Source organism: Geospiza fortis, unplaced genomic scaffold, assembly GCF_000277835.1.
Source record: "Geospiza fortis unplaced genomic scaffold, GeoFor_1.0 scaffold285, whole genome shotgun sequence".
NCBI lineage: Eukaryota > Metazoa > Chordata > Aves > Passeriformes > Thraupidae > Geospiza > Geospiza fortis.
In genome coordinates, this window is record NW_005054403.1 from 1,677,481 (window position 1) to 1,697,382 (window position 19,902).

At 36.0% G+C, this 19,902-nt stretch overlaps 1 protein-coding gene and 1 non-coding gene across 3 annotated transcripts in view; one reads left to right on the forward strand and one right to left on the reverse strand.

Moving 5' to 3' along the window:
• The window catches only part of CTPS2 (CTP synthase 2), a 58,486-nt gene that overhangs the window by 2,928 nt on the left and 35,656 nt on the right, over window positions 1-19,902 (forward strand). For both annotated transcript variants that reach the window (XM_031061227.1, XM_031061226.1), the window contains exons 3-13: window positions 38-208; window positions 527-627; window positions 2,407-2,523; window positions 3,198-3,281; window positions 5,782-5,862; window positions 7,193-7,344; window positions 7,595-7,727; window positions 9,732-9,820; window positions 10,609-10,703; window positions 11,522-11,584; window positions 12,208-12,251. In XM_031061227.1, the coding sequence (XP_030917087.1) occupies window positions 38-208; window positions 527-627; window positions 2,407-2,523; window positions 3,198-3,281; window positions 5,782-5,862; window positions 7,193-7,344; window positions 7,595-7,727; window positions 9,732-9,820; window positions 10,609-10,703; window positions 11,522-11,584; window positions 12,208-12,251 (1,130 nt within the window). The remainder of the gene's footprint in view (window positions 1-37; window positions 209-526; window positions 628-2,406; window positions 2,524-3,197; window positions 3,282-5,781; window positions 5,863-7,192; window positions 7,345-7,594; window positions 7,728-9,731; window positions 9,821-10,608; window positions 10,704-11,521; window positions 11,585-12,207; window positions 12,252-19,902) is intronic.
• Window positions 16,860-19,310, reverse strand: LOC102036318. The gene is made up of 3 exons (XR_265437.1): window positions 19,274-19,310; window positions 18,906-19,065; window positions 16,860-17,099 (listed from the first exon to the last, which is right to left on the reverse strand). It is a non-coding gene; the product is annotated as an uncharacterized LOC102036318 (transcript).

Below are 19,902 nucleotides of genomic sequence, written 5' to 3' on the forward strand. Positions count from 1 at the left end.
TGTTGTTTTTCTGTCTGTTTTTGCTTTCTTTTTTCAGGTGAAGTTTTTGTATTGAATGATGGTGGAGAAGTTGACTTAGATTTGGGAAATTATGAGAGATTTTTGGACATAAGCCTCTATAAAGATAACAATATCACCACTGGAAAGATATATCAGCATGTCATTAATAAAGAAAGACATGGTGATTATCTGGGAAAAACTGTTCAAGGTAATATTTTTAATTTTGCATTTTTTGTAATTTTAATTTTTCATTTTTGTATTTTTTTAATTTTAGTCCATTCAGTCTTCACAAAAGAAGGGATCAGCTAGAACAGGTTGCTTCTTGCTCCACCACCTTCCTCCTTTCTCCCTTCCAAAAGATATGGGCATATTCCTGTAATGTTTGGCTTCTGGGCTAAGGAAAGGAGAACCAAAGGACCTAGTCGCTTCTTCTTGGCTTTCTGTTCACTTTACCCCTTTTGCATGCAAAAATTAGTGTATGGGCCCAAAGTAAGCTGTGCTTGCCTTCTTTGGTTTTGTTTTGTAGTTGTTCCACACATTACTGATGCAGTTCAGGAATGGGTAATGAATCAGGCAAAAGTTCCTGTGGATGATGACAAAAAAGAGCCACAAATCTGTGTAATTGAGGCAAGTATAGAACCTTTTATGTTGTTTATCTACAGTGACCACAATGAGCTTGTTTGCTTTCTCTTTGCTCCTTACTGTAAAGAGGTCAGACTGAAGTTTTATGGAGAGCAAAAATTCAAAAACACTTTCAATGTTCTTTGGTTTGGTCTGAAAGGGACAGGCATGGTCTTATCTCTACAACTTCCATTTGCTTGACTAAATCCACTCTAGAATACAGCTGAAATTGAGCTTCTTAAGAGTTCATTAACTTAAAGAATTACAGCAGTTACTGTAATGTGAACTGTCTATTCCAGATCCAGATGTTTGACTGAGGCTTTGTACTGTTAATAGTACTGAGAAAACTTGTGCAATACCTGAAATCTCCTGTGGACAGTAGGAGAGCCTTTAACATTGCAGCTTCCATAGAACTTCAAATGTTTATCTTGTTGCTTGTGGTCATGCTTAAAGGAATATGTTTAAACAATGTGTAAGTTTGTGTCCCACTCTCTGATGTTATCTTTGGTGGCAACTTTGTTAATTACTTAACCCGCTGATGTTCTGCCCAATGGAAACAAGGAGTTTGACCCACCCTTAGTAGAGTACTGAGACAGCTGGATGAAAGCCAGTAATTGCTAGTAGTACTATTACAGCAGAAAATAATGAAAAAAAGATTATAGTTGAGAATTTGACAGAAGATGTCACAGATTTATTGCCAGAAGTGACCACTGCAAACAATAGTACCATAAACTTTGTGACCCAGCAGCAGAATTACTCAGTGTTTCTTATGCAGAAGAATCTGCCTTGATTGAGATGCACTTACCAGTATACTTATAGATCTTTTTATGATGTTCACAGTAGGAGTCAAATATTTAATTTAAAACAAATATGAAAAAGTAAATACAAAAGTTGCACAAAAACATTAATGAGTGATGGTCATATCAGTCCTTTAAGTACAGGGTTTTTTTCAGGTTTTTTGTGTTTTGGTTTGGAGGGGGTTTTTTGTTTGTTTTTGTTACATTTATACCTCCAGCCTGACAAAATTAATTTTCTTTAGTACTCTAAAAATAATTGTAACATTTTTCCATTGTAAAATCCTGAAGGAGTTAGACTAGATGTGTGTGATGTACAAATGTAGTTGTCAGTTTTTCTGGTACTGGACAAACAGAAATATGTAATTCTATCGAAAACCACTTGGTGGCACAAAAAGATCATTCTAAAATACAACTATTTCATCAGACTTGTGCGTAAAGCTGCTTTATCCAGTGCTTAGTTTGCCCCCTGTGTCCTTGAAAGGCATCTGATTTCTGTCTTTATAAATAAATTTCAGCATGGATTTAGTCTTGCATTTTGGTTTGGTAATAAACAATTATTGATGTTGGAAAGCCGTGATAATACTGAGAAATGTCTGTCTCTGGTTAATCACAAGTATTTTTTAATCTGACAGGAAATAAAGTTTTCCTATACAAAAACCTTTGCATCAGCTCAACTATTGATTACTGGTTCACCACTTTGAAGGCAGTGTGAAGCATGTATTATGCAACAGCACCACACATCTTCCCATGGGAAGCTTGTGTATTTGGTGGAAAGTGAACATAACAAAACTGGAAAATTGTTTAATGTTTTCCACAAGAAACAAACCATGCAGAATAGATGAAACCACTTTGTAGAGTATCTTTGCAAATTTCAATTGTCAGGGTTTTTTTTGCAGATAAAAGTTTCAGAAAACATCTTGAAATACATGAGACTTTTTTTCTTTTGTTTTTGATTTCTGCCACTCTGACATATCCATTTCCTTTTCAGCTCGGTGGAACCATTGGAGATATTGAAGGAATGCCATTTGTTGAAGCGTTTAGACAGTTTCAGTTCAAAGCAAAAAGAGAGAACTTCTGTAATATCCATGTTAGCCTAGTACCACAGGTAAGTTATTATAATTAATAATATAAATTTTACTCTATAATGGCTTTATATTTATTCACTTGTCTCATTAACGCTTTCATGCTGGAGTCAAGTCAAGACCAGGACTGAAAGTGTTTTTTCATTTGAACTCTAAACTTTGCTTCACTACTCACTGGGGATATTTTGGTAAGCAAAGGTTTGTAATAATGATAGATTTCACCTTCTACAGACAAAAAGATAATTACCAACTACAGCTGTGGATTAGAGGATTGAACAGCAATTGGTAGGATCAATTCTGTGTATTTGAGAACAGAATTATTTATTACATGTGAATATTTCAAAAACAGTCACTGGAGGCTTTGTGCTGTGTTGGACATTCTCCATTTTTTAGCCAAATCCAACTTTTGGAATATTCTTCTTCTTCTGTCCAAACCAATTATATGGAAATTTTTCTCTGAAAACAAAAACAACAAAATAAACTTGACCTGAATTGGAACCCTGTGGTTTCATCACAGTATTTCATATACAAGTAATAACAGTGGTGTAATTTCTCTTTCTGGCATATTTTGGCTCTCTTTGGATATGTTTATTTCCTGCAAATATTATTACTTGCAATGAATTTTGTCTTTTAATCTGTAACTGCTTTGTTAGCAAATATTAATTGCTATTTGAGCTTTCAAAATGTGCCTTTTCAGCCTAATGCTACTGGTGAACAGAAGACAAAACCAACACAGAACAGCGTTCGAGCACTGAGGGGTCTAGGCTTGTCTCCAGATTTGGTGAGTCAATAAATAAAGATTTTTATTTATAGGTCATATGGAAGTATCCTTGCATAACTTGTGTTCAAAGAATAACCATAGTCTCTCAGGAGAGATGAGAATTTTAGAAGAAATGCAAAATATGTGCTGCATAGCTCCATTAAAGCCACAGGAAGTCAAATTAGTCAAAATCACTCTAAGCTTACCTAATTCAACTAACTTCTTGCAATATCTTGGGACTGTAGCTAGGTTCTTCTAAAGGCATATTTTTTACAAAAAGAATTCTTCATTGCTAAATATAATTGAAATCTCAATTCACTTTGTAGAAAGACCTAGAATGTTTCTGTCTTGTAGCATTCAGATTTTTTTTTGCATTATTAAGAAGAAGCAATGTGTATATCCTCAAAAAAGAAAAATTATTTATAAGATAGTCACACAACTAAATTTTGTGTTGTGCTTCTTTCTGGTTTTTTTTGAGCTCTTTCATTTTATATTTATGAATGAATTTTTTTTTAACTACAAAACCAATGGATTTGGAAATAGGGTATGTGTAAGATGTGTTTGGTGTGAAGTGGCTGTGACATGATAATCGTAACCAGCTTGTGGAAGGAAAGACTTTTATTAATGTAATGCTGTACTGGGTTCCAAGTTTCAGGGCCTAATCTCCAAAATCCCTCTTGAAGTGCTAATTGCATAGGAAAGTTGCCTGTTCTTTTTGAAGGCCTTTAAGGCAATTGCCAGGGCCTGACTTCTCCCTCCCCTCCAAAAAATTATTTTCTTTAAAAAGCCTTTTAAGTGGGTGTGTGTAATAAAAGGAGAACAAACACAGTGACTGTCTTGCATCTTGGGTTCTTGCCTGGGGCAGTTCTGGGCCTGCCAGGAGCACAGTATCATTTTTATTTTTTGACTGCTGCTGTTGACACCTTAAGCAGGGACAGCTCTCACTTCAGGTGCAGCCTCTTGGGGCCCTCATAAAGTTCCTTGAGTGCTGCTTCAGGACAGTATTTAAATGACTGCTGACTGGGCCAGGCAGCACATGTGGCAGCTCCTACAGCTGAACCTGTTCCATCCAGTTCTGAATCCCTGCTGCCTCCCTGCCTGCTCCAGGCATGCCTGGGGGGGCTGCCCAGCTCTGTGTGCCCCAGCCTCTCTGTTCCGAGTGCCAAATGGACACTGTGCTGTGGCTGCAGAGATCCTGTGCTCTGATGCAGCACTTTGAGTGTGCACTTGTCAGAGCTGCCCTGTTGGATTCAATTGTTCCTCATCTTCTGTGTGTTATGTTCCTTTGCAGTGCATCTCTCCCATTTTTATTGTTGCTTTGCTATTTTTGTGCTGGCTCTGATGTTTTTGATTTCTGTGTCTGCATTAACTTTAAATTTGTGTCCATGAGATGGATGATAGGTTTCAAAGTGGGTTTACTCATGTGCTTGTACTATCAAGGTTTATAAATTATACCTTGAGCTTCAAACTGTACCAAACTTTACAAATGAATTGTGCTTAAGTGAATAGAATGTACAATTTGTTTCCCAATTATATTTTGATCTAAAAGCACACTAATTTTCCCTTATACTTGGCATTTTTTTCTGCTTCTAGAATTACTTCTAAGGTTAGAGTAAGTTAATTAGACTTCATCAGTATCAATGTAGCTAAGCTGCATTAGCAAGGTGATCAAAGGGCAGCTACAAGCTTCTGAACAAAAGGGCTTGATGAATGAAATAGTTGCATTTGCTTGAAAGATGGGGAAGGTAATGAACTAGCCTTGTAAGAGGACCATCCTACTTTTTGTTATGCTTTCAGGTTTCAAAATAACTGAAGGGAGTAGACTGAGTAATCAGTAGGCACTTTGCTAGAGCAGTTCTGCATTTTGATCTAGTTGCCTGGAGTTACATAATGCACAAAAAGACCCTTTCCAATAAGCACCAAAGCATATAATTATTTTTTCAATTGGTTAAAAATTATCAATATTTTCTAAAATTACTGGGGTTTAAATGTATCAGTGAAATATTAGGACCAGTAAAAACTCCATACAATTATGAATTAGTTTTCTCTTCTTTGGCCTCATTTTTGTCATGATGTCTAAATTAAGAAGATGCTGAAATACTGAAATACTCATGCATGTAAGCTAAGTATTGTTTCTTTCAATTTAGATCTGATCTTATTGATTACAGTATTTCTTTTGATTCAGCATATTCGTTATTATAGAGTTGCTAGACTTGAGGCAAAGGGTATTACAATAGTAGCTGCAAGAGAGAATAATGTGAGGAAGGAATATTACAGAAAATGCCAATGAAAGATGAATGAAAATTGGTCAGTATGGGCAGGTGATGGATTTGCTTCTGCCTTGCTAGTAGACATTTGTGAGCTCTGATATATCCTAGAACTCCAAAAGGGGGGGAAGAGTCAAAAAAGGCACATTTGTTTGTGCTCTGCTTCCAAAAGACATGAATTCCACTATGAAATATTGAGGATCTTCTATTGTTTGCCTAGTAAATATTTGAAGTTTTTCATTGTCTTGTGACAGATAGTCTGCAGAAGTGCAAAACCTATAGAGATGGCTGTGAAGGAAAAGATTTCCATGTTTTGTCATGTGGAGCCTGAGCAGGTCTGTACTTCAATATTACATGTGGGAAAGTATACAAATATTTCTGTGTATTTCTGTTTTCAACTTCTGACTGCTCCATTCATATGTGATTGTTTTTATAATTTTTATCTTGCTGTTATGGATGATATAGCATTTTCAGAACATCAGGAGTATATATGTTAAGTTTTATGTCAGACAGTCATGAATAATTTAAATGCATGTTGAGTAAAAGCTAGTAAAAATAGATTTTGAGTGCATGGTTAGTTGTTATACATAGCATGAAACCATGGCTGGTTTTACTGATTATTTATTATTTATTATTATGTATTTATTGCCCATAAATCATCTCAGGTGATTACAATAATGGATGAACAAAGTGTGGCTAAAGCTAGGTGATTTGCTTATGTCCGCAGATGGTCACAGCCACATGAACACTCTTACTGTGATTATATGTAATAGGCTATTTATGCCCTTAAGCATGCATCTACTGTGTAGTTATATATTCTCCTATAATTCATGTGTGGTTTTTCCCCCAATAGTTTACAATTAATTGCTATTCAAATATTACTTTTGATTGATTCACTGCTCTTTAAATATTTTTGCAAGTAAGAGCATTTTACTTTACAATGTACTGGATAATGCTGAAGGTACAACAGATTCAGATTGAATGGGCACACAGAGAGGCACGGGGCAGCACACGCATGTACAAAGTTTGTGATGAGTAGAAGCAGCTCGAGGGTAACAAAGAGAGTACCCTTAACTGTTCATGTCTTGAGAACAGTTGTGCTCAGGATTCTGAGCTCTGTGATCTCAGGTAAATCAAGCACAATCGCCTTAATTGCTGTCAGCTTGGATGCAGTTTATAAATCTGTTCTGAAGAAAAAGGTCCTTAGATGGACTGTACTCAGTAATTACATAGCCTAGTTCACTAACAACATACTTTTAGGAGACTTGGTCACAACTAAATTGGGTCTGTTTTGTTAGGTTTAATTTGTTTTCTTGCTTTCATGCTTAATACTCCTCAAGCTTGTGAGAGGGAAGGAAGGAACTGCTAGCAACCATGAGTGTTTGTGGGGCCAGATGTTTGCATTAAAACTGATGCATTGATAGGCTTGACAAGCCTGTATGATGGTGTGAAGTAAAACACATTTTTACTTTTTGAGTAACTTTTTTCTTCTAGATATAATGGAACCGTAAATATTAGCTGTGCTGTCCTGCTCATTCAAAAGGAAGGTATTTAAAAACCAGAATGTGTGTAGAATAAAAAATGCAGGTAGTATCCAAAAGTAGAATGAATGTTTCCTATGAAAAATTTACACAAGTTTTTTATGTTCTGCCTTTTTTTTGTTAGGTGATATTTATTCATGATGTTTCTTCTACTTACCGAGTACCAATCCTATTGGAAGAGCAAGGCATCATTAAGTATTTTAAACAGAGGTTAAATTTACCTATTGATGACCAGCCAAGTGATCTTCTAATGAAGTGGAAGAAAATGGCTTGCAGGTATTCTACCTCCTGCTGTTTTCTCTAGAAGTGCTGTAATTCAAGGTCGGTTTTGGCTGTTATGAAGTCACCAAACTGGACTGACTGAGTTAGTGCTGATAGACACCTGTGAATGGTCTGGGTTTAAAACCACTGGCAGTTTGGAAATTTTAGGAGATGTTTTGTGGAGTTAAAGAAAAACCAAACACTGTTAAAATGGGGGTTTTTTGATGAAATTTGGTGTAGTAACTGAAGAACTTGTTTTTGTCAGATACGAAAGGCTGCTGAAGGTGTGTTCCATAGCTCTCGTGGGCAAGTACACAAAGCTAAGTGACTGCTATGCATCTGTTTTCAAAGCTCTGGAACACTCTGCACTGGCAATTAATTACAAACTGGATTTAATGGTGAGCATTCTGGCTTTTGCTTTCAGGAATACTTTGATTCTACTGTTGTATCATTCTGTGGTAACTACTAGTTCCCATCATGTGTGGCAGTTTTATTCATGTGAAAACTAGAAAATGAATCATGCAGATAAATGCAGACTGGACAAGCATCTCATTTTTTAAAAGAAATGTTTACAGATTTAATTATTTTATTTGGAACTAAACTTACCTGAAGTTACCCAAAACTGGATCTGATGAAAAAGCAGACTTGATCTGCAAATTTGTATTTACTACCATAGTTAGATTTCACTTGTTTTCATGACACAAAATTTTATGGTGAACTTGGCAGTCCTGGGTTAACAGGAATCAATGATCTTAGACATTCTTTCCAACCTAATTATTTTATGACTAGAAAAGGGCAAATTTACCAGTCTTAAAAAAAAAAGAAAAGGCAAAAATTAGGATTTGGGGAAATGGCAACTGGTCAGCCTTTTCTTGTTCCCTGGGAAGAGTATTAGCTAACAGTCTAAAAAAGTTGTTTCTGTGTGCATGAAGAAAGGAGAAAATGGGAACAGCGAGAATTGATCCCTGGAGATTTTTACATCCTTACTGGACATGATCCTAAGCAGCCTGCTCTAATTTGACTTGCTTTGAGCAGGGAGTGGGGCTTGAGACTTCCCAATGTCCTTTCTGCCCTACATGATTTGTCACTGTAGGGTTTCGTACTGACATCTGCAGAGGGGAAAATTTTTATGATATGAAAAATAGCTGCAAATGCACAGCAAGCTTCATGTGCTGCTGGTCTTCATTTTGGTGGGGCTTCTGCATTAACAAACATGAAAACTGATGGTTGCTGAGCTCCAGTGCAGTGTTGCAATGTTTACAGACACAGTTCCCACTGTACTTAACTGCATGTCCAAATCTCTTTTTACTGTTTATGCCCAAAGGCTGTCAGTATAATCCCATACTGTGAAGGAGCTGCTTAATCTGAATGACAAAATGTTGATGCTTCTTTAACTGACAAATGTTGCTTCTTAATATGTTTGGCAAGGAAAATACAGTTAACTCCAACTATCATTAGTTTCTCTTTCCAACCTTGCAGTATCACAATGTCTTTTTAGCTGGTTGTGTAATATTCTTCTAGTATAGAATAGCAACATTCAAAAGTAGTTATTTTTCTGTTGTATTTTTGATGCCTTCTGGAATGTGGAAAAAATAGAAAATATTTGCTAGAAAGCAGTCTTGTCTGGGAAACTTTCAGCAATCTCCTTGTCAGTTGCCTTTCTCTGCACACAGGTGAGTTCTGCCATTTCAGATGATCTCATTTTTATGGAGGATGGACTCTACATCAGAATGTGGTTAATTATGTTAATCTGAGAAAAAGGCTGACAGAACCCAGAATCAAACTCTGATCTTTTGTGTCCCCAGTGCAGTACATTGTGCCCTCACTTCAGTCTAGCAGTGCATCAGGATCTGTGTTTTTTAATGACACTAGATTCTAATGCAGTATTTCCACTAGGGCACAGATAATGATTCTTTCTCTCTTTCTACTCAAGAGTCCCCAGGAACACCTTTCTCGCAGACAATGCAGATTTTTCCAGTCTTATAAAAAGATTGGACAAGCTGTGGCACCCAAAAGCCAGGCAAGGAAACATCCTGGCCACATCCCATTGGGATGGCAGGATAAGGTCAGCACCACTCCTTGTTTGGCCCTGGTTGCCCTAGGAAGGTAACCTGGGTTCAGAGTTGCAAAGCATTCTAGTTAATCTGCTTGCCTGGAGGGTGCCAAACAGGGCTATAGGCAGACATAGCTCCTGAGCTGTGTGCAAAGAAAAGGGCACAGATTGCTGCAGTTCAAGCAAACACTTGATCTTGAAAGCAAATGCCGGGTCTTCAGTTGTTACAGGTTGATTGGCAAATTCACTTGAAACTCTTAATAATTTCTCTTAGTATTTGATCATAAAGCTGTCTGCTGCTTGTTCTGTGGAAGAAGAGACCATTTCATTGCATGTTTTTCTTTATTAGTACATAGATTCAACAGAACTTGAACGTTCTATGGAAGCAGAGAACTCAGTGAAATATCACCAGGCATGGCACAAACTATGCAAAGCAGAGTAAGTGACATTGGGCATTCTGTATCCCAAATGCAGACTATGATATTTATTTCATGTGATGAAGAATGAATGAATAAATCAATATGAAATGAACAAATGAATGAATAAATCAAATAATTTCTCAATGCATCCAGACTTTTTTTACTTATGTGAAAGGATAAATTGAAGGGGTGGTGAAAAACTTCAGCAGATTGAAGTATCAACATATATCCTCGAAGTCTGCTTAATCTCTTTAGACAAATTTCAGTTTTTTTTGGTTGTTGGTTTAGGGTTTTGATTTTTTTGTCGTTTTGCTTTATTGGATATCCTTTCTTTACAGTGAGCTCAGTTGTCAAAATTTTTTTGTTGTCAACATGCAGCATAGTGAAAGGTGCTTGTAAATGCACACTGGAAATGTCTTTGTTAAGAATCATTGCTAGGATTTCAATTTGTATTTTTAAAGTGATGTTGTTTCTTGTCTAGGTGCATTTAGTTTTTTTGGTATTAGAAGATCTAAACTTTGGGTGTTAGGATTTTAAATACTGAATATATAGCTAGTTGATTTGAGCAATATTTATTTAAGCAGTGGGAATTTCACTGTGATGTGAAGTGTGATATTAGTCAGATGGAAATTGGGGTAGATAGATGAAACAAATCTTCAAATTTAATGTCTTTGAATGTTCAAATAAAACATGCCTTTCATGAATTGTGCTTGTTTAGTCATACGTTCAAGAGTCTTCAAGTTGTGTGGATTCCTCTGCTGGCTTGATTCTACATGTATATTCTTTTATATATGGCTGTCATTACAGTGGCATTCTGGTCCCAGGAGGTTTTGGAATTAGGGGAACAGAAGGCAAACTCCAAGCTATCTCCTGGGCAAGAACGAAGAAAAAACCTTTTCTTGGTAAGATCATTAGAATGAGAAATTACTGTGTTTAGGAGATGTATGGCGAGGTAATTGATTTGATGAAAAAAAGACAAACCCCCACATTTGAGAAGGGTCCTGTCTTAGGGAAGTATGTGTGAAGTTGGGACTATCTGCCATGTAAAGAATCCCCAGGAGCATAGTCTTGTACCACATCTGCTGTATGAGGAAGGGAAAAATAAACAATCCCTTCTGCAAAGGTTTAATTTACATGTACAAAAGTGGAGAGTCTTTGCTTCTCATTGTAATTATATCACTATTGTTCTCTTTATTAAACAGTATGCAGAAAACATAGATGTCTTTGGACCACTTTTGCTATATTAAACGGGTTTTTTTTGATTTACTGGTATATGTTATTACAGTAAAGTCCAAAGACATCATCTGGCCTATAAGCTAAGTGCTGTTTGTGTAAGTGCCTCCGAGGCTTTGCTTCCCACCCCACATTTCTTACTTTTAAGTGTCTGAGTAGTTGCCAAAGCAAAGTTTGAATCTGGATATACCCAGGCTTTCAGCTTCTGTTTGTCTTTGCAGTAATTATTGGTAAAATTGATGAGAGGAATAAAATATCTTTGAAAGGGCTTAAAGTGCATAATTGTGTCACATGTATTTATAATGTGCCAAGTTTGAAGTGTGGGTTTTACATTGAGCAGCCACTTTTGGTTTAGGTTTTTGTAAGTCTGTGTATATGCAATGAATACCAAGATTTCAAAGCAGTCAAGCTTAAGACTGCACAGCAAGTACTTAGTCAGTCCTACTCTTTGGCCTGGAAATTGTGGAGCTTTTGTTTTCTCTTCTAGGAGTTTGCCTGGGAATGCAGTTAGCAGTTGTGGAATTCGCAAGAAACTGTTTGAATTGGGAAGGTGAGCTCAGTAGGCTGGTGTGAATATGATTTATTTAGAGCAATTTTTATTCTCTGTGTGAAATGTATGTCTATTATTAGAACTGTTTACAGATCCTGTGGTTGTTAGATACTTAGCTCTTGCAGCAGGATCATTTTCAGCTAAGTACCCTGTGCTACCTCTCTGTGCAAGGGAGTAAGAACTCTTTGTTATGTGCATTGTTTGAAATCTGCTTTTTGATCTAAAGAGTGTAGAAGAAAGTGTGCTTAGAGTTCACCTCTGTAGTCTCTTCCTGAAGTGTGCTGGTGGTGAGAAGTAAAAGTGAGAAGTGGTTTTCTCACTTGCCTTCCTTAGCCAGAGTGGCCAAATAAGAACCATTCAGTAGTAGTATGAAGAGATTTAACTTATCAATCAATTTCTAATACTAAGAGCTGAGAGGAAAGTGTTTTGGAAAGCAGGAAAGGGAATTTATGTGGCTGAGGTCATAGGCTTCCTATGATTACTTCAAAAGTGGTGCAGGATGCATTTCAACTCATGAGATTGTAACATAAATGTAGACAAGCCCTGAAATGCCACAGAGCTGTTATGAGTTTGTAGTGCATGTAGAGCAAATGTACTGTGTTTACTTTGAACTTCTGTTCCAGATGCAAATTCTACAGAATTTGACCCAGACACAAAAAACCCAGTTGTAAGTATTGTTTTTTCCCTGCATGTGTTTTGTGAACATACATCTTTCTTAAAAAGGGAGTTTACTCTGTGTTAGTTAAAATCTATCTATATTTCTGTGTGGTAGGACATGAGGTAGTATCTGTTGTCCTTACTCAGTATTGTTTAGAAAGGTATTTTCTTTTGATAGTCTCTTGCCATTGCCTGTTTGCTGCTGTGAATTGCCTTAGCTTTAATTTTGTAATTTTTCTAATGGTTTCCTTGTGTGTAAACTCATGCTGGGAGTAGACAACAATTATCAAATTGGCTTTACTAGGGAATAAAATATAAAAGGGAGTTGAAATGTGTAGCACAAGCTATTACCAAAATAAATATTTGTATGACAAGATAAGGATTAAATGGAAATGGGCTGAAAAATTCTTATATTTCTTATATATATAGTATAAATAACCACTACACCCATCCTCCCCATGCATCTTACAGTCCTTCTTTAGACAAAAATGTCAATGCCCCAGATATGGCAGGGCTCTCTGCATCATATGCCGATGATAGCATTTTAGAGTGGATTTCACCACATTATTAATGCAGTAAAACTTATAAGTGATCAGGGAAAGGGGGTTTTTAAGAAAATGAAAAAGAACAGAAGTAAATATGAAAAATAAAGCAGTATCTTGGTGTGAAATGTAAACATTTGCTCTAGTGACAAATTAAGTGGGTTGCTCACAGTGACCTACTGTTTCTGTATGATTTTTCTTCAAAAGAATTTTGTTGGGATTTGCAAGTAAAACATACTTTTTCACATCTGCTTAGTCTGAAATGTGCAAATAAGAGGGTTTTTAGAGCATTTGCTCCATTTGTCAAAGTTGCTTGTTTGCATAGGAAAGATAATCTAGTCTGAAGGTAATCTAGTCTGAATTTCTGAGGGTAAATTAAAGACCTTCAGAGTTTCAGGGTGAGACTTGCTGCTAGAATTTGGTGGTATTTGGAGAAGTCTCCAGGTGAGTGAAGGGAAACTTTTGGCATCAAATTTGTGGCCTTACCATAGTTAGAGGTCTCTTCCTTTCTCCTTGACTATGTGCAAAAATGTACTCTTTCACTGCAGGGGGCAATTTCATAAAAGCAATGTGTTGTAAAATATGGAAGATGTTGAAAGCTTACTGTAGAATTTTAGGTTGTAAGAAGATAGAGCACAGAAGACTGATTCTGGGGCATCCTTATTTCTAGAGCTTTTTGACTGTCAGTTTTATTTAATGATATTTATTTAATTTGAATGTCAGTTTTATTTAATGGTGTTTAACTGGGTGATCTGCAGTTTACATTCAAGGGCAAGTAAGGTAGATTGTTAAAGAGAAAATTATGTGTACATAAAGTTAAGAAAATAATGGAGTGAATGTGTCATAGAAGATTAATACATTGTTTATGATGGAAGTGTTATCATTGCAGTATGTATAATGGATATTCTGTTTTTCTAAACTGCATTAAGGTTCTGAGATTGGTTATTGACAGTCATATTTCAGCATCTTAATCTGATCTTTGACACTTCAGTTCTGGACAAGAAACAGATGTAAATCATTCCAAGTGGGAGATTTGCACTACCAATAATTACAGCCGCTAAATAATCCGCCTTAGCAGAGTCCATCTTGTGCTGAAAGCTGTTTAGATATTCTATATAATCAATAAAAACAGTTGGAAGAGAAGCAGATTACTGACCTGTCAAACTGATGTAGATGTTTCATTATCCAAGAAAGTTAATTGGAGTATATCAGTGCTGATAATATCTTGTGATGCCACTGTGCACTAACTTAGGACTGAAGCAGTGTACTTTTCTTTTGGTTTCCCCTCCTTTGAAAACAGAAGAGGGAGAAGAAAGTTACTGGTGAGGCACTAGTTACATTTCCTTTTATTTTTTAAAAAAGAGATAGAACTTGACGGGTAGCTTGGCAGGGGAACTGAGGGGCATCATAAAAGATGCAGCTACTTGCATTGCTTCTTAATTTGCTAAGCATTCAGGTACTCAGAACTGTACTACTAAAGTTGATAGTTTCATCTAAAGTACTTTGAAAATATTTTGGTCTCTTTTGTTTCTCTTTGTTGGCTGCATCTATGAAAATTTGAACCTTTTTGCTGCAAATAAAAACTACAATTTTCAAGTAGTCCTGTAACTCAGTATTACACAGAATCACAGAATCATTTAGGTTGGAAAAGACCTGCAAAATCAAGTCCAACCTTAAACCAAATACTGCCTTGTCACCTGGACCATGGCCCTAAATACCACGTACCTCTGTGTCTTGAACATCTGCAGAGATGATGACCTCACCACATCCCTGGCTGGCCCATTCCAATGCTTAGCAACCCTTTCAGAGAAGAAGTTAGTCCTGATTTCCAGCCTGAACCTCCCATGGCACAGCTTGAGGCCCTTTCCTGTCATCCTCTTGCTGGCTGCCTGGGAGAATCGCCTGGTACCCATCTGTGCTGTCGGGCAGCTGTAGAGATTGATGGGGTCACCCCTGATCCTCCCTTTCTCCTGGCTAAACCCCAGCCTCCTCAACAGCTCCATGTCAGTCTTGTGCTCCAGACCCTTCTTCAGGTCTGTTGCCATTTTCTGGACATACTCCAGCACCTCCATGCCCTTTTGCCCAGGGCAGCTTTCCAGCCACTCTTCCCCAAGCCTGGAGCATTTATCTCCCTCATTGCCCTAGCTCAGCAGAGCAATGAGGGAGGTAAATGAGCTCTGAGCACAGCCCAAGTTCTTGGTTGATTATTTGCTGGTCAAGTTCCCAGTATATATTTTTAAGCTTTCTGCTTTACTTGCTAGCATTTTTGAAAAATAATGATAGGTAAATTTTTAGTATTCTTTGCAGGAGGATGGCTGTTCAGAAAGGTCATGTATTTACTTGAGTGTAGAGCTTGGTATGAATTTTCTCATGCAAATAGTAATTTCACAAATAACTCCTTTAAAGAGAAACTGTATGGTCTGAACTGCTAGTGAACTGGATTCACTGGATGGATGAAGAGTTATTTGTTTTGTTCCATTTCTCTCATCTTCCTCTACTATTAAACTTAGCTTTTTTTTTTTTTTTAATGATCCTTTTAATTATGTTCTTTATCAGTTTTGTTGCAACTGCATCTAATACTGATTGGGAAGAACAAAAAAAACTTTCTGGAAATAATTTTCCTTTTTTTTCTTTGATTTACAAAAGCTAATTTTAATTGTGATCATTGTTCTTCATGAACAATTACACCTTGTATAGGATCATGAACCTAATCTTACTGCACTGGTTAAAATAACTACATTTTCTATATACTCAAGAAATTGTGCAGAAGTATTTTTTGCCAGTAGGTGACACTCTTAAAACATGTTAATTTCCTAGTGCCTATGTTTCCTATTCAGGATGTCAGTAACCTGAATGAATTCCAAAATTTTTAAGGTTGTCTAAGAGATGAAAAGGAATGTATGTCTCACACATGCAAAAAGCATGTCCTAAAATTCTGTGATTGTACTTAGGTATGTGTGTAAAGTTGCTAGTGGAGCTTGGTTAACATAATGTGCATGTGGTGTATTTACTTTTTAAATCAAAGCATATCATTAATTTAAAATATTTTTGTAAACCAGGAAAAAAGTAATACATACGATTTTCTTTCTTCCAAGAAATAACACATTTCAACAACTAAAGGGGTTTTGTAAAAGAATGGCCTGGGAGCATGCTAGGACAATCATATGTTGTTTAAACATCATATTTTTTAAGGCTTCTATTCATGCATCACTGGTGTGGAGTACTTTATTCCTCATTTCATCGAGGGGAAATTCAGGGCTAGGATCCACAGTAGTGTGGGATCTTGAATGCACTTCACAGGCTTTGCAATTAAGCCAAGTCTTTAAGTCCTTAAGTAACTTGAGAGATCTATGTGATTTATCAATATAATGGATGATGTTGGTGTTAAAATTCCGTCCAAAATTCCAAGTTCTCTAATAGGATTAGTCCCTAATCCACTGATTACTTGTCTTCAAAATATCCATTCTTCATATTTCCCTTTCACTAATTTCTTCTTGAAGTAAATAATAATTCCCATGAAAACACATCTGTTACAGGAATCATGCAATGAAAAGATTAAGACTGCACCAAATAAAGCTAATGAACTTTAACTGCAACAACAGTCACTCAGTTTATATATATGCTTGTATGTTCCCATTCACAGAGTCATAACAAAAAAAGTATGTACTTATGTAAATATAATTTAAAATGAGCATCTAATGTTGCAGTTATCATACTTGGCATTGCTACATTGCTATTGAAAATAAGTACTTAATTTTTGATAATTTGATCTGCTTGTTTTATGAAGTGTCATCTTTTGTGAATGATGAAACTGAACTGTGAGGAGGATTGGATAGTGTACTCTAGGAAATGCTCCTCAAATGGAATGCTGCACCTTTCTTTTTGTGTGGTTTAGAAGCTGTGTGATTTGAATTTCTCTAGAGGTCCAAATAATAGCCCAGGTAGAGCAGGATTTGTTAAATAACACCTCAAATGTAGCATGAAATAGAAACAGTAGTTCTGAACTAGTTGGAAGGCATTTTAGCTGGAATGTGTGGCTGGTGACTGTGGATGAAACACAATACAAGCATGCTTTCTTTTCTGTTAAATCTTTATTCCATATGCTTTAAAATAATAACAAATCTGTGGGTTTAGATGTACATGTCATGTAAACAAATGCCAGGCTCTTCTTCAAAGCAGTGATACTCGTCCTTGCAGATGCCTCACTGTCCTGTACTAGTTATCTTTTTTACAATCATCATAAACTCATCAAAGCTGACAGATCCATCCTTATTTTTGTCCAACGATTTAATTATGTTATCAAGTGAGAATTGATCCTGTTTTTATAAGACAAGAATTAAAGAAAAAAAAAGAGAATGAAATTATTAGATCACCATGAGCATTTTTCTATGAAGCATGTTGCCAAGAAATGATGCAGTCAATAACAGTCAGTGTTACTTGAAGGTGTTACTGGTGGTGTTGTATTTACTGGTTTGACTGGTTAAACTAGCAGGACAGTGTCTGCTGTTGCCTGCCAAAAACGTTAACAAAGATGTATAAACCTTTGAGAAAGATGAAGTATTACTCAGATGGATTACTTCAGTCTTTGGGGTAAATTTGGAATCTGGGAAATGGAGCAGGTGAAATAGCTGCAGCAGGTGCATAATCACTTGTAAAAGTTAATATGCATATGACCTACTCCTTTATCAGACACTGAATTGGGCCCTGTATGCACGTTTTGAAAAAATGTTGCTACTTTCTTTATGCTTTGGGCCAGGATCTGAGGGTGTCTTTCCCTCCTTTTTCTTCCTCCTTGGTAGGAATACTGTATTCACTGTTAAAAACATTTTGCTACTGTAATACATTTAGTTTAGATTATTAGCTTCTTTTTTTTTGTTGTGTCTGGTAAGAGTACATGTAGCATCCTGATGCAGTGAATATTCTGATAACAACCCTGATCAGGCTAATTAAATAATACAAACCAAATTTGGAGTTATAATTTAAATTCATAAAATGTTTTCTTTTGTTCATACCATGTATCTCTGCATGTTTTATAATGACCTGTTATGTTTTGATATTGATTTATTATGGTGCCGTAAATATTTGGAAACAGACTTGTTGCTTGAAAAGGTCCAGACAGAAAACATCAATATTGCTTTTTCTGAACAGTTCCATTTCCATATATCTGGGAAAATGTGTATGATGCTGAATTGTCTTCAGTGTTATAGAAAGCATTACATTTCTGAATTTGCCATCACATTTCTGTTAATTTTTGATTAACAGAATCAAAATCAATTTCTAAACTGTCTTTTAGGGGAAAGAAAAAAAACCCTTTGTGTTTTATTGGGTTTTTTGGGGATTCTGTTGTTAATAAGCCATCTCATGTTAATTGAAATGACTAAATTGGATTACTGTAGTTCTCAAAATACTGTTTTTCAACAGGAGTGCCACTTATTTCAGACCTTCAGCAAAAATTGCTTTTGTGAGATATCCAAAACACAGTATTTAAAGATTAGTCTAGCAGAAAAATCTAAATTGAGTCCTAATGCAATTCAGGAAAGATTTGGCAGAGAATATATATAAAATCAGAACAGAGATTTTTTTCCAGCTACAGCAAATGGGTATTTCTCTCTCTATCTCTTTACTTGGCATCGTTCTGGAATGGCAAAACTTCTTTTATTTTGTGATGGTGGTAATTTAACCTAGATAGAAATTGGCTGAAGTCTCTTGCTTTTAAATGTGTTCCACTGTTTTACTTAGTTTATAGATTTTTTTCTATATATTTTATAGATTCAGGATTAATTATTTAGATTGAAATGAAAAATATTTTATAAGATTCAGGTACAATATTTCAGGTGAAATACAGCTCGCATTAAAAAAAAACAAACCCAAACAGAGCAGCTCTTAGATTTTTTTTTGCATTTGATTTCATAGGACTTTGTTATAAACTCTATGCTCAAATATCTGTTCGAAGCTACTGTTACCAATGTAAATGAAGTTTTATAAGCCAAACCTTATTTAAGAATTATTGATTTAATGAAACCATTTGGACACAGTAATCTGCCCTGAACATCATTGCCTGTATTTCCTTTTTCTCATGCATTCTATAGAAGCACAGTGAATATAATGAGAGTGAAACTTACCTTCAAGTACTGTGCAAATTGATTCTGAAGTAGACTCTTCAGCCCACCAATGGACAGGGCACTGGTGCTGCCCTCCTGTAAAGCATACTGGGTAAAATACTTCAGAAGGTTTTCGTTGAGTAAATGTTCCATGTTTCTCAGATGTTGTCTTGAAGAATAACTGCAAACAAAACAGACAATAACAATCACAATTTGAAATATATCTGACACTCTCTTCATTGTTTAATTAACCATTTAATGAGCAATACTTAACCTAGATGAAGAGTTGGGTTTTTTCCCTGTAAAATTGATAAACTTTCCCAAGAAAGGAAATTGTCTAAGTTAAGTTTAAGGGTTTGAAAGACCCAATATATTTAGGTTATGCTTACCTCACTCAGAACTTGGAGCTTTCAGATGTCCAGCAGTGAGAGTCTCAGATTGGGACAGCCTTTATAGTTGCATGCTCCACCTTAATTATGAAACTAGCATGTGTCATTGAGTCAGTGCACTAGTTATTGTGTTTTCAGTAGTCAAAGGAATAGGACACTTTAGCAGTAGAAATGAGTAATATTTTTTTATCTCTGAAATATGTCATCATCCTCCACTGCACTTGATGTATATTTACGTGGTCTTTATAGGTGATACTAGAGAGGTTTCCTTGCTTGAATTTGTGTATTCTTCACTTCAAGATGAACTACACTCAGAGAAGTGTGAAAAAGCCTCCTATGGCAATGTGTATAGCATTTGTTATTATAGTGGCCTTTTGGAAAATGGCAAATATAAGAGTTTTTTAAACATATCCAGATATGTAAAGAAAATATTAAGAAGCTACTTGCTCTTTGTGTGAGTAGTTAATCACACTTCTCCACATTTTGTGCTATTTCTTAGCACAGGAAAAAGATTAAGTTCCTTTGGAATAAAATTTTGGTTGCTAGTGTTAAGAAACAAAACATTGCATGATGTGAATGGTAAAAAATGGAAGTGTTCTAAATGAGGAAGTTGAATGTGAGGTTCTGAA